The sequence below is a fragment of the Antechinus flavipes genome, chromosome 4 (genome assembly GCF_016432865.1).
Source record: "Antechinus flavipes isolate AdamAnt ecotype Samford, QLD, Australia chromosome 4, AdamAnt_v2, whole genome shotgun sequence".
In the NCBI taxonomy this organism is placed as follows: domain Eukaryota; kingdom Metazoa; phylum Chordata; class Mammalia; order Dasyuromorphia; family Dasyuridae; genus Antechinus; species Antechinus flavipes.
Genome location: NC_067401.1, coordinates 462,897,231 through 462,910,666, shown reverse-complemented (window position 1 = coordinate 462,910,666; position 13,436 = coordinate 462,897,231). Strand labels below are relative to the sequence as shown.

The window sequence follows — 13,436 nt, the reverse complement described above, 5'->3', positions numbered from 1 at the left end:
TTCTGCCTTCCTCAGGAAGGGCTCGGAGCCCGAGACGCCTGTGAGTGTCTGGAAGTTCCAGAGAAGCCGTCTCTCTGCTAGCCCCGGTGATGGCCGGTGATCAGCTCTGTGGAGAGCTTCATTTAGAGAGTAATTTCTATAAAAAGATCACCCAAGTTAGGAATCCGAGGTCTTTCCAAGCGCGGGTGATAGTTTTGTGGATTTAGGGGCTTAATCACCCAGAGCAAATGGAGTAAAAAAATCCTTCTGTAAAGGATAATGGGGGGAGAGGGGGCAAGTAGGTGATGCAGTGGAGAGAGCACCAGCCCTGAAGTCAGGAGGACCTGAGTTCAAATCTGGCCTCAGACACTTAACACATCCAAGCTGTGTGACCCTGGGCAAGTCACTTACCCCCAATTGCCTCAGAGGGAAAAAAAGACAATTGTTGGTTGAGATGCTGGCAGGGGCTCATCCGGCTCCCACTTTCAGTTACTTGATATCAAGGATCCAGAGGCTTCCAGGGGTTCCAAGGAGATAGATTCTTAGTCCCTTCCCCTGTAATTGCGTGATTGTATGATCTGCTGTCATGGAAACATCTGCCTTTCAGAACTGGTCCCTGACTATCCAATCTTTGGAAGCCACTTGGCAGAGGGGTTATTTTTACACCTTTTATTTGGAAAGCAGGACTTGGATTATTTGACTTCATAACCGGTATTCATTCATTTGCTTGTTTATTTGTTCATTTATTTATTTATCTTTTTATTCATTCATTCGTTTGTTTGTTTAGGGTATAAAAGGCACTGAACCTATTTGGTCTCTGACTCTCCCTCACTGTGGGACTGTAGACAAGGCACTGAACTTGACCCTTCCCCCACTCCAGTCTTCTCTTTACTTAAATGGAGATAATAAGAGCAGTTATTTCACAGGATTGTGAGAGATTAGAGATTAGAGAATGCAAAGTACTCTTGAAACTTCTGAAAAACACTTACTCAAGTTAATAATTCTTTTTGCCAGACCTCCTTGAGCTAGGGTACTAGAATGGAGCAGAGAAGGACACTTAGGGACAAAATTGCCTCAGTTTCCTCATCATAGCATGGAGCCAGGAAGACCTGAGTTCAAATCTCCCTTAAGCTAAGTGTTAAGTCACTTAACATTTCTTTTTATTAATTGTATTCCCTGTGCTTAGCATATATTAGGTGCTTAATAAATGTATATTAGATTAAATTTAAAATCTCTATGCCATAATTTCCTAATCTGTAAAGTAAGGGGAGATAAAAGCATCTACTTCTAAGGGGTTAATTTTGCAAACCTTGAATTGCCTTAAATAAGTCGCTGCTGCTGCTAGGGTTGAACTCAATGGCTTTCTGCTGGGAATCTATGAGTTCGGGGCCCATTTCTGGGCTCTGAGATGGGTTCTGAACCCAGTTCTCCCTTGCGCAGAGGCCAGTGAGTTCCTTCTCCACAACATGGAGCTTTCTCTTAAGGAACATGTATTGTTTGGGGAGTAGGGGACACCAGCATCAGCATAAAATCACTTAATGAGCTGGTAAATTGAAATGATCTCCCTGGGAGCCCCTGAATGCCTGTTAATTACTGGCAGGAGACGAGCCTGGAACTTTTTCCCTTTCTTTTTTTTTTTTTTTTTTCAAATTGTGAAGAGTGCCAAGAATCCATTCCTTTTTCATCACTCTGACATTCTAATCAATCAGCAACTCAGACTCGGGGTGGAAAATCCAAGTGACGGGCAGTTAGCTATCTACGGCATCATTATCGGGAAGGGGAACCCGTCCCGGACTCCTCCTCCACCGCTTTCAGTGGGAGCGGTAAGACGAAGCTATCAAAATATTGAAAGTAGAGGTCAGGGTCCAGCCGGGGCCCCCCGCCCCGCTCCTTCTCCTGAAATGGCTCATTGGCCATCCTGTTTCTTTCCCATGAGCACCCTCATGCTTGGCTGATCCAGGTGGGGGTAAAGGTTGCCCCAATGGGCTGCCCATCATCCCCAGCACACATATCTCGTTTCTTGGAGCGAGTGAACGGGAGTGGGGCTGGGAAGATTGAATGCGTCCGCATACGTAGCCTGGGAGGAAATGCAGCGGAAGGTCTCACATTGATGGGGAGGCTGTCTTAACTGTCTCCGGTGAATGTAAACACCGACCATCTGAAACACAGCCACCCATCAGTCCCGCCGTAGTTTACTTGATGGACATGATGAAAGTAGCCAGCTGGATTCGCATCAGCGTCTTTTTTGGACGCTTCTTCTTTCAAGTCTCAGGCTTTATTTAGATCGATGCTGGTCTGTTTGCATTACGGGTTCCAGAGTAGAACGTTTGACATTTTTCAAGTCTTTTTTTAATCTTTTAAGTAATATGCCTCCCCTTCTCATCTGTGATTCCCTTAGTAGAAAAGGACTTCTTTTAATACCACTGCTGATTGTACCGTCTACCCAATGGCCTTAGACACTTAGTAACTGTATGACCCTGGGCAAGAAATTCAGCCCTGTGTGCCTCGGTTTCCTCAACTGTAAAATAAGCTGGAGAAGGAATGACAAACTACTCCGGTCTCTCTGCCAAATAACCCCCGAATGAAGTCATTGAGATGTGACTGAAAATGACCAATAACAGTCTTAGAGAGTAACCTCTCTTGGGCAGCTACTTGTCCAAAGTCCTCCAGCCATTATTTAGTCTTTCTTCCAGCTCTCTTTTGTTCCACAAAACCTAAAGTAATGGCTTCGATTCTCCTAGAGATACCATCCCCTCCTTTCAATTTGATTTCATTCCATAGATGCTCATTAAGCATTTAAGCACTTCTATCCAGAGCCCTGGACTAGGTGCACATGATCTCATAATACGGGTAGTTCCCCTGTCTCACGTGGAGGGCCACATCTCACGGCCTCCTAGAGCTAAGGATCTTAGTTACACTGTGCGGTCTCATCATCCTCTTTGATAAAAGAGACAATATTTAATAATAGCAGCCAGCGTTTACATGGCACGGTGTTTTACATGGTGTTTTATTTGATCCTCACAACAACCTAGTAAGAATCTGAGGCTGGATTTGAACTCGAGTCTTCTGGGGCCCTCTCTCCTATCCTATCCAGCTGAGATGCTGACAATTAGAATGGAATTATAAACTCATAAATACCAGAGTTGGGAGAGCTTTCACGGGTCATCTCAACCCATCTTTCAATTTACAGGTGTGGAAACTGAGACTCTGAGACTTGCCTAAAGAAGAGCAGAATTCATACTTAATCTCACAGCTCTTGATCACACGTTCATAATCTTTCTGTGTGTCGTGGACTCTTGGGCGGCGGACCCCCCCTCAGAATTATGTGTGAGTGAAACACATAAGGTGACAAAGAAAACCAGTTAGAGTGAGTTTCTTCTTGGTATTTTCGTCATTCAAGTTTATGCGTCCCATAAAACCTGGACTCTCCGATGACCATGGGGCAAATCATCTTGTGTCTGAGAAGTGTCAGCATTAAGGTTAGAATCCAGGTCTGGCTTGCTCCCAGCTGTCATGGTGGGCCGTAAGAAGGGGAGAGGAGCCTGGAGCGGGGGGATGTTCCATTATCCTTCCTTCTTTCGCCACATGATTAGAACTCGGCCTTTCCTAGTCTTAGATCCCTTTGAGGAGATCTTTGTCCTCCCCATGATGCATCATTGGTAAAAAGCCACACTGTGCAATGACCCACAATCTGAATTTGAAATCCTCTGAGAAAACGGCATTCCCTGATTGGCAGATGGCAAGCGTCCCCCAAGGAAGATTGAGGGGATTGTTGCCAAAAGAAAAGGTTGGGTTTTCTTTTTGAGTTGGGCTGGGCAGATGCTTGGCCACCAGGCCGCCATGAATCTAGAAAGTTTGCTTGCTCGGGTGAAAGATTTGAGTGGAGACCAGCCTGTGATTTCGGGGGCCGTGAGCCGAATGAGTCAGCAGCTGGAATGCGGCCAGCAAAGCTCCTGAGATCTCTGGATGCGCCGAGAGAGACGGAGGGTCACAAGCTCGCGTCAGACCACATCTAGAATATCGGCTTTGCTTTGGGGAGCTCCATTTCAGCAGGGCTTTGAATTCCATTCGCCGTGGTACAAGCGTTGGGCTGAATTTCCTTGAAAAGTGTCTTGGGTTTGGGCGTATTGAGTGAGACATTGTAGCGGCAAATAATAGCTCAGGTTTCGCCACCACTTTGAGCTTCGAACACGTCTTTTCTCCCCTCGATCCAGTTAGCCACGTAGCAGGAGTGTTTCCCCCAGTTTTCCCACTGGAGACCTAGGACCCGAGAGGGGGAGTAAATGCCCAAGGTCCGACAGCAAATTTGTATCTGGATTTTGGTACCTGGTGAGATTCATCTGAAGGATTGGGGAGCTGGTGACTGGGGGCAGAGATTCTTCCTGGGAAAGGGACTGTCCATCGGCCAAGCCCAGCTGCTAGGCCTGGGGGAAATGGGGTGCTGGGAGAAGGACGTCATGGCCACGGGACTCGGTGGGGCAGGATGGACAAGTGCTGCGTCTCAGCAAATGAATAATCTATGACATCCGGTTGAAGAATGGCTGCATTGTGGTACACGAATGTAATTTAAAATTTTAATTTAAAAAAATGATGAATTCTGAGAAGGCTAAGAAGATTAAGCAGGCTGGAGAGTGAAGTGAGCACAGCCCGGAAAAGAATAGAAAAGGTGACTGTAGCAATCAAATGGAAACCAGTGCGGCTGCTGGGGACCAGCCCAAGTGAAGGTTGAGGAATCAGAGAGACCAAGGGTGGGGAAAGATAAAAGAAAGCTCCTTGTGCGGCTTTTCACAGAACAGGACACGGAATCGAAAGTCCAACGCTGTTTATCTGCTGGTTATTTAGATCATTATTGTGATTGATTTCTCCCTCTTAAATTCTTTGTTATGAGATGACCCTTTGGCAGGGGAGAGGAGAAGGATACATTGGGAAATGGGATGATGGAAAAATAAATTATGTTGATAAAAATCATTTAAAAAAATCTCCGATGCCCCGGAGAGAAACCTAACAATTCAGTGGAACCAGTATCGGTTAAAGGCTGGGTCCAAGGTGTTGCGCCCTGTGCTGAGGAGAGAAAGGTCACAATGGAGCAGCACCCCCTGGCTTTGGAGGACTTATGTTCTCGGGGGAGTGTGTGTGTGTTGGGGGCTACATCCTGTGCATAAATAAGCAGAAGTGGAAGTATACACACAGAACTGTTTGTTAGTGGGAGGAAGTATGGCTCCCACCTGGGGGGAAGTACGTGTCCCCTTCGCTGTCAGGATCCTGGAGCCAGTTACCCAGTCACCAGATCTCTGCAAGGATTCAAAATCTTGTCTTTTCTGGCCTCCATGATCGGTGTTCTTCCTAATAATAATGTGATTTCTTGGTGCACTTGATATATCTGCAATAGGAGGCTCTTGATTCAAATTCTGGATTTTCTCCTTATTTCACTTGTCTGATTTTGGGATAATTAGTTATGCACCTCAGGTTCCTCATCTGTAAAATGGGAGCTGCCTGTATATGGGAAGACCATTTATGAGAGATGTTGTCCGGCCCCTTATCTGTGACCCACCAGGAGACACTTATATACATTAGCATATGCAAAATAGATTTTAAAATACCCAAAGTAAATAAGGGAGGGCCTAGAAGCTGGGGATGATGGTGTGTGTGAGGAGGAAGTTTCCATGGAGACGATACCGAGCTGAGATCTTTGTGATGCTTTCAAACATCATCCCAATAGGAATGCGAGATCATAGAGCTGTGGAGTTGCAATTAAAGGCCATTGATGCAGTCCCTTAATTTTGCAGATGAGGAAACTGAGGCTCGGAGGATAAATGACTTGCTCTGGATCGTCCGCTAGTGGGACTCGGGGGGTCATTCGAAGCCAGGTCATCCAGAATCCAAATTCGGCCCTGATCCAGCGCGGGGCTGGGGATTGTGGTCCTTGCCTGAAGGCTGTCTCTGGGTGGCTCAGGCCTCCAAGTCCGGAAAGCAGAAATGGCCTTTCCTCACCTCCCTCCCTCTCTTTTTTCTCCAGAAACAGATGCGTCTGTGCCCGAGGCCGCCGAGCCAGTGCCCACCTCGTCCTGGAACGTTTCGAGCGAACTCGACAAAGGTGAGGGCAGAGCCGGGGAGGCAGGAGGGGCTGGGGAGGCTGACTGCCGGCCGCCGGGCCCCCTTTGAACGTCAGCAGTTTTTCTACCGGAGCTGGAAGGAGGGAGATGGAGGGAGGGGGCAGGGAAGACAGAGCTGGGGGAGGAGTGGGGGGGCACAGAGAGCCCGGCTTCCCGGCGGCCTTTCCACTGGAATGATCTGGAATCCCTGATTTCTGGAGAGGGCTTCTTCCTCCCCTCCCTTCACCTGGTAAAGTGTTCCACATGGTTCAAGTGACTCAAGATGTGCCTTACGGGTGCCCCCGACCCTCCCAGCACTGCCCCGGTGCTTCCTGGGGATGGGGTCTGATGCAAATCGAGCCAGGCCCGAGCAGCGGCCTCCGCAGGGCCACCTCGCACCAGGAAAGCTGGACGTGTGCAGGGGCTCCGGCATCAGCGGGGGCTGTCCCCATTGCTTCTGCCTGGGGCCGGCTGCTGGGGAGTGAGCGTAACCGTGGGAATGCATGTGCCCGTATCTGTAGAGTGTAGTCATGTTTATGTGCTACGGTGTACGTGTGTGTGTTTGTGTGTGTGTATGTTTGTGTGTGTGTGTGTGTGCGTGTGTCTGTGTGTGTGTGTGTGTGTGTGTGTGCCGTGTGCTGATACACGTGTGTACGTTTACACATCTCTCACACGCTTATGGACGGCCATTCCTGTGTGTGCTATGGAAGGCTATTCGGATGGATGTTGCCTGTCTGTCCTGTTAGCCCAGCAGTGCTGTGCAGTGCACTATGGGAGTATGTTACCGACCACCATCCCTTCCGTAAGGATAATAATAACCTTGATAACACAGCTGGCATTTTATGTAGCACCTACTATGTGCCAGTCACTCTGCTAAGTGCTTTATAAATAGTTTCTGGTTTGATCCTCAAAAAACCCCTGGGAGGTACTTTTGTTATTCCCATTTATTGATGAGGAAGTTGAGGCAAAGAAAAAGTCAGTGACTTGCGGGGAGTGACGCAGCTAGTGAATGAGGGATGCTGGATTTGAACTTCAGGAGAGGCGCTCTCTCATTGGCTCCTCACAAAGGCCTGGGGATGTGAGAAGTCCTGTTGCCATCTTGAGGAAACAGACCCTGAGCAAAATTAGGGCTGGGCCCAGGGTTCCAGGCCAGCTTTCTTTGGATGCTCCCCCACTGCTACCTACCTTCCTTCCTTCCTTCCTTCCTTCCTTCCTTCCTTCCTTCCTTCCTTCCTTCCTTCCTTCCTTCCTTCCTTCCTTCCTTCTTTCCTTCCTTCCTTCCTTTCTTCCTTCCTTCTTTCTTTTCTTCCTGCCTTCCTTCCTAGAGTTCATTAGGGTTTTCAAGGCACTATATCAAGGCTTAGCTCATGGAATCATAATTTAATCTACCTGCGAATTAGTGCTATTATTGTTCGCATTTGACAGAAGAGGAAACTGAGGCTTGAGAAAATCCAAGATTTTTCCAGAGCCACCCTCTAGGAAGTGTCTGTGACAGGATTTGAATGCAGATCTTTCTGATTTCTACCCCCTGGGCCACCTAGCTCCCGTAGCCTGCCCTCCCTCAGAGAAAAAGGTCCCGGCTGCAGGTGGAATCTGGCCCCCCGGGCTTCCTGGAGTAGCTGGCAGCTCCCCCCTTCTCCTCGCAGGAGCACAAAGCTTCCCTTGTCATGCTGCTCCCTGGGCGCCTCTTCTTATTTCCTTCTCATTCAGATTGAGAACTGGAAAATGAGCCTATGGTTTGTTTGGGCCAGTGCCTTTCAATCTGGCTGCCAGTCCGCCCACCCTCCTCCTCCTCCCCTCTCCTCTCTCCTCTTCCTTTTCTCTTTACCCTTTTCTTCTTCTGCCTTCTCTCCCCCTTTTTCCTCTCTGAATCCCCTTCCTCTTCGCTTTCTCCTGGCTCATCTTCTCTCTCTCCCTTCTTTTCTCTTCCTTTTTCTATCTTCTTCTCTTTCCCCCTTTTCTTTTCCTCTCCCCCTTTTCTTTTCCTCTCCCCCTTTTCTTTTCCTCTCCCCCTTCTCTTTTCCTCTCCCCCTTTTCTTTTCCTCTCCCCTTTCCCCTTCTTTTCTCTTGCCTCATCTTCTCTCTCCCCCTCCTTCTTTTCTCTCCACTTTTCTCTTTCTCTTCCTATCTTTTCCCTCTTACTTCTTCCCCCTTTTCTCTCTCCTTCTCTTTCCCCTCCCTTTCTTTTTTCCCTCTTCCTCTTCTCTCTAACCCTTCCCCTTCTCTTTAATCCCTCCCTCTTGTATCTCCTCCTTCCTCATCTTCTCTTTCCCTTTGTCTTCCCTTCCTCCACTTCTTCCCCCCCCCCCCCCCCCACTGAGCTTCCTCCCAAACTGTGCTTTCTGTCGGAGGAGTCCAGCCAGCAGCAGCACGCAGTTACCCGATTCCCCTTTCCAACAGGAAATGAAATTTAAAAGAGACACCACCGGCCTGTAAAGAGCTGTTGAAAGCAGCGATTGATGAGGAAAAGAGCTGGTTTCTAAAGCTAATGGTTTAAGAGGAAAATAACGGAAGGAACGAGCTGATCTCTAGAAGCCAGTAGTCGCCTTACTGGTGGCTGAGCGTGGCCAGAGAGCCACCTGTGCCCTGTCTCCCATTTACAATCTAGGGGATCTGGGGGCCAGAAGGCACCTTAGAACAAATATAGGCTATTTGGGAATCTGGCATGGGAAAGGCCAGAATATAAACAGAGCCTGCTGGGTCTGGAGAGGACGTCAACCGTCAGACCCAAAAGGGAGCTCGGGCCTGGGAATGGCAATGGCAGAACAAGAGGAGAACTTAGAACATAGAACTTTTCTAAGCTTTTTCTCTGTAAAATGAAAGTTAGACAAGATGAGGTTCCCAAGACTCCCATCCTCCAATCTGGCAGATTCTTTAGATTGTTTGATGACTTACTCTTCCTCAGTGAGTTCTACACTATAGTCTTGGTTGTTGAAATTGTGCCCTGAGACAAAGGGCCGGTTGCCCCATCCTAGTTACATCCCTGACCTCCTCTATCCCTTTTCCTCCCGAGAGGCATCTGTATTCCCAGTCCCTGTGACGGGTTCTGTTGAGGGTTGATGCTGTGCTAGCTTTTCCGGGATGAGTTGTAGAGTCAGCAGAAGGTTATAAGGCAGAAGTGGCATCCGGGTGGGGATGGCCCGTGACCACTCGTGGCCTGAGGGACCAGGGCCCGGGTGCCCCAGGGAGCCGTGCAGATGGAGGGAGCCTCGCCAAGTGGGAGGCTCGCCCTCCCGCCGCCAGCTCCAGTCCCTCGGCCCTGCTGAAGCGGCCCCCTCCCAGATGCCCTTATCCCCTTGACTTTTTGTCAAGCTCCCTACAGGGAAGGGGACTCCTGAGGCAGGGAAGAAGGAAGAGATGACGTTGCCAAGAAAGATGGAGAAGGGGAAGGGCTTCCGGGCTGTTCTGGCTCCGGGGGGACCACCCCTGCCGGCATTTGCCCCTGGCAGATGCCCCCCATCTGCAGCCTCATGGCACTCTCCGGCTGCTTGGGCGGGGCCAGGCTCCCCAGAACTCTCAGTCTTTCATCATGGCCTTCCCCTGCCCGCCCAGCCCCAAAGGGCTCCCGTTAGTGAGCCGGGAGCGGAGCCCCTGCCTTGCCCGGGAACTCGGCCCCAGCCTCCCGGCGTCTGCCTCGGAATCGCAGGGCCCGAGCTGAGAAGTGTTTGGGCTTCTGTTCTTCCCATTTATCCTCGAGCTGAAGATTTATCTCCTCCCTATCACGGGGGCTCGTTTTCCCCGTTCCCCGGGCACCGCTTTCGGTAATCCCGGCTAAGACAAGGAACATTCTCAGAGTCATAAATAACAGCACTCGCCCTGCAATGTGCTCTTGCCTTCCCCAGGCTGGCTGGGGTCCCGGGAGGCCTGTCTCGCTCCCTGGAAATTTCTCCTGAGCGGTTCCTCCTGGCAAATCCCCTTCCGAACCAGCATCGGAAGGGTGGGAGGGGAGAAACCCTGAGGGGCATTGGTTAGCATCCATGGGGCTGGGGCAGGTAATGAGAAAGCGTTGAGCGTGACGTCGGGGCCTGCGTTTGAATCTCAGTCCTGCTGTCGGTGGGTACTCCAGTGTAGGAAACTAGAGTGTCTGGAGGAAGGCAGCCAGGGAGGCCCTAGGCTGCCTCATCTATAAAGGGAGAATCTAAGACCAGCTGATCTTGAAAGCCCGCGAGCCTGGGGCTCAAGTCTTCTCCTTCTGCGACTTCTTCCAAATGGTGTTCCTGGGAATGGCCACGTCTTCCGACTCAGCTGCCTCCTGGCTACAGCCCAGCCCCCTTTCACAAGCCAAGACACTGCTCGGGGTCCTGGGATCCAAACAGTAGACCTTCCTTTCCCCTAGGATGGAGAGGGTAAACAATGACAGAAGGTCTGGACTTGGAGACTCTCTTGGACTCTGCCGCCATTTTGGTTCTCGCAACCTTTCTGTTCCTCGTGTGTGAATGAGGAGGGAGCCCCTTTTCCTCCTAAAAAGGAAGTGGAATAGAAGCTGGTAAAATATACAAAGAAGCTGACATTCACATAGCGCTTTACAGCTCTTTAGGGCAGGTAGGTAGGGGTTATTATAATTATAATAATATATAATATAAATTATAATTAAATTATAACATAGATGCTAAATTACATTAAAGTCTGCAAAGCACTTTACATCCATTATCTCAATGAAGCCTCCAAATAACCCCCTACTATAGAGTAGACATGATTATCCCTTTTTTCAGATGCTAAAACTGAGGTTCAGAAAACCATAAGAGGTTGGAGCTCCACCCATGGCTAAAGATACGCTCCTCAAGAGTCAGAAAACTGCTTCTGCCCTCAATTCCCTCACCCTGAAAACGAGGCTAGGAATAGGCAGCTCAGAGAAAGGAGGGATCCCCAGGGGCACAGGAAGAAAACCCTGTGGGTCAGTACTTTCTGACACTACCTCAGCTAGCGAGTGTCTAAGGCCATATTTGAACTCGGGAAGATGGAGCTTCCTGACTCCTCTCTCCGCTGCATCATGTAACCACCCCTAGGCCCTTCATCTTACTCTAGCCTTAAATCCAGTGGGAATGGAAGAGATTCTAGGGAATGGGATTGGAGGATCCCTGAGTCAAGTCCCCACACGTTCATCAGAGCCAACTGTGTGTCGGGCGCTGGGAGCACAAAGAAGGGCAAAGGGCAGCCCCCGCCCTCAAGAAGCTCTAATGAGACGAGCCCCTGATCTTAGAGGAGTAACTGAGGCTCGGAGAGATGAAGGGACTTGCTCAGTTGCACATGACTGGTGAGTGTGAGAGGTCAGACTTGAATTCAGCCCTTCCTGACTCTGAGTCTGACGCTCTAGCCAGTATACCCCCTGGACTCCACCCATCCTCCCTGGGTCCAGAGCCACTGAGCTGTCCTTCAGAGCCCCCAGGAGACTGGCTTGTTTACCAGCCTTGGAAATGGTCTAGTGGTCTGTTAGGCAACGGTCCCTGGAAGAACTCAGACAAGCCGCCATGGGGCGAGCTCTGTGATCCATTACTCCCATCATCACCTGGAGAGAGAGAGAGAGAGAGAGAGAGAGAGAGGTGAAAAGAGAGAAAGATAAAGAGAGATGAAAAGAAGAGAGAGAGAGATAAAGAGAGAGATGAAAAGAGAGAGATAAAGAGAGAGATGAAAAGAAGAGAGAGAGAGATAAAGAGAGAGATGAAAAGAGAGAGACAAAGAGATGAAAAGAAGAGAGAGAGATAAAGAGAGAGATGAAAAGAGAGAGACAAAGAGATGAAAAGAAGAGAGAGAGAGAGACTGACTGACTCTGACTCTGATTCAGGAACTGCTGGCAATCTGGGGTTCACAAATGTATCTGTCTCCTTCCTGGAGTGTCCTGCTCTGCCTCCGGGAACCTGACTATTCCTGGGGCTGTGCCATGATGCTCCCTCGGGACAGAAGATGTCCTGCCTTCAGCACATATTGCTGTGTCCCCATCAATTAGCACTGCCCACAGTAGGCCCTTAGTAAAGGTTAGTGACTCGTTCCTTCAATGTCCCTGGCTACTCCTCCATTCTATAAGTAAAACAATGAGCTGAATGTTTCTGCAGAAGCTGAGGGAGGGCACTTTTATCCCAAAGACGCCTTCAGAAGCTTTCCCCGTCACCAAAAAGTGCATTGTGATATAACACGATACAGGAAACAATAAGCTCCATAAGTTGTTAAGCGAGTGCCCTCCTATGTTGGAAGATCAATCAATCAACATTTCTTAAGCTCCTCCTTTGTGGCAGCCATCGTGCTAACAGTCATGCGTCTGGTCCCCAAAAGCTCAGAGAAACTTCTTCAGGTTCGGACACTGACTGGTTGCCGCTCTGCCCTCGGGGCTCTCTAGGTCTCCCCCTGAAATCTCTGGCTGGGAAGTGGATTCATTTGTTGAAAGCAGAAGAAATATGGCTTTCACGTTCATGCACAATTAGTTCTTTCATTTTCTTTCGCTGTAAATCACCCCTCTCCCATCAGTCCCGGGGATCCAGACTCTGTTCGCGGGGCCCGGCAGGGAGCAAAGGCAGTATATTCGCTCCACTTTGTTTGCAAGTTTTCTTAGGCACACTACATTAGCAGCCCGTGTTTGCTTTCCCACTGGCAGAGAGCGCGTTCCTTGTTGAGAAATGGGTGTTTTCTGGGGCTCGTTTGTGAATGATGGAGCTGTCAATATGGACCCATTGGAGAGGGGTGGGGAAAATGGAAGGAAAAGTGTCGGAGCTTTCCAGAGCCCGGTCCTCTCCTCGCGGTCCCTCCTTCCAGGAGGCGGCCAGGTAAGGGCCAGCCCGGGGGGTTAGGCCAGGTAACCGCAGGGGGCCGCCCCTTCCCGACTTCCCCAGCTATCTAGGTTTGTTTGGGAGATTGATAGAACAGAGGGTCAGGGGACGTGTTTTATTGTAAGTTTCTGTTCCAAATTTCCTGACATTTTCCGTAAAAAATAGGCCTTTAAAAGGCAGAAATAGGACTAATAGGAACCAGATCGTGAAGTGATTGTATGTCATAATGTCAAAAATAACTGCTTTTTCTTGACTTCATGGCATTAATCTTGAGGCACAAGAGAAGCTGCTTAATGGGGCTGACTCGGGGTCCGTGGCCGGACCAGCCACCAACAGAGGGGCCCAGAGAGCGACGGCCAAGGCCCCGGGTGGCTGTTGGGGCCCTGGTTCACGGCCTGCGGTGGATATTTGTTGATGAATCACGAATCACTTTTCTTTAAAAATAAACCGTCAGAAAAGGGGCGAGGCTAGGGGAGGGAGGCTGAGGGTGGGCTTAGGGAGGCCAACCAGGGAGAGGCTTTGTCTTCCCCACTTAGCTTAGTGGGGTCAGAAATTTCCCGAGGAACGTCCAGAAGGATGAAAGATTAGGGCTGAAATGCAAGACAGA

General features: G+C 49.5%; 1 protein-coding gene across 1 annotated transcript in view; it reads left to right on the top strand.

Moving 5' to 3' along the window:
- The window catches only part of ROR1 (receptor tyrosine kinase like orphan receptor 1), a 308,416-nt gene that overhangs the window by 183,279 nt on the left and 111,701 nt on the right, over positions 1-13,436 (top strand). Inside the window, exon 2 of the mRNA XM_051999512.1 lies at positions 5,996-6,073. Coding sequence (XP_051855472.1) covers positions 5,996-6,073 — 78 coding nt within the window. The remainder of the gene's footprint in view (positions 1-5,995; positions 6,074-13,436) is intronic.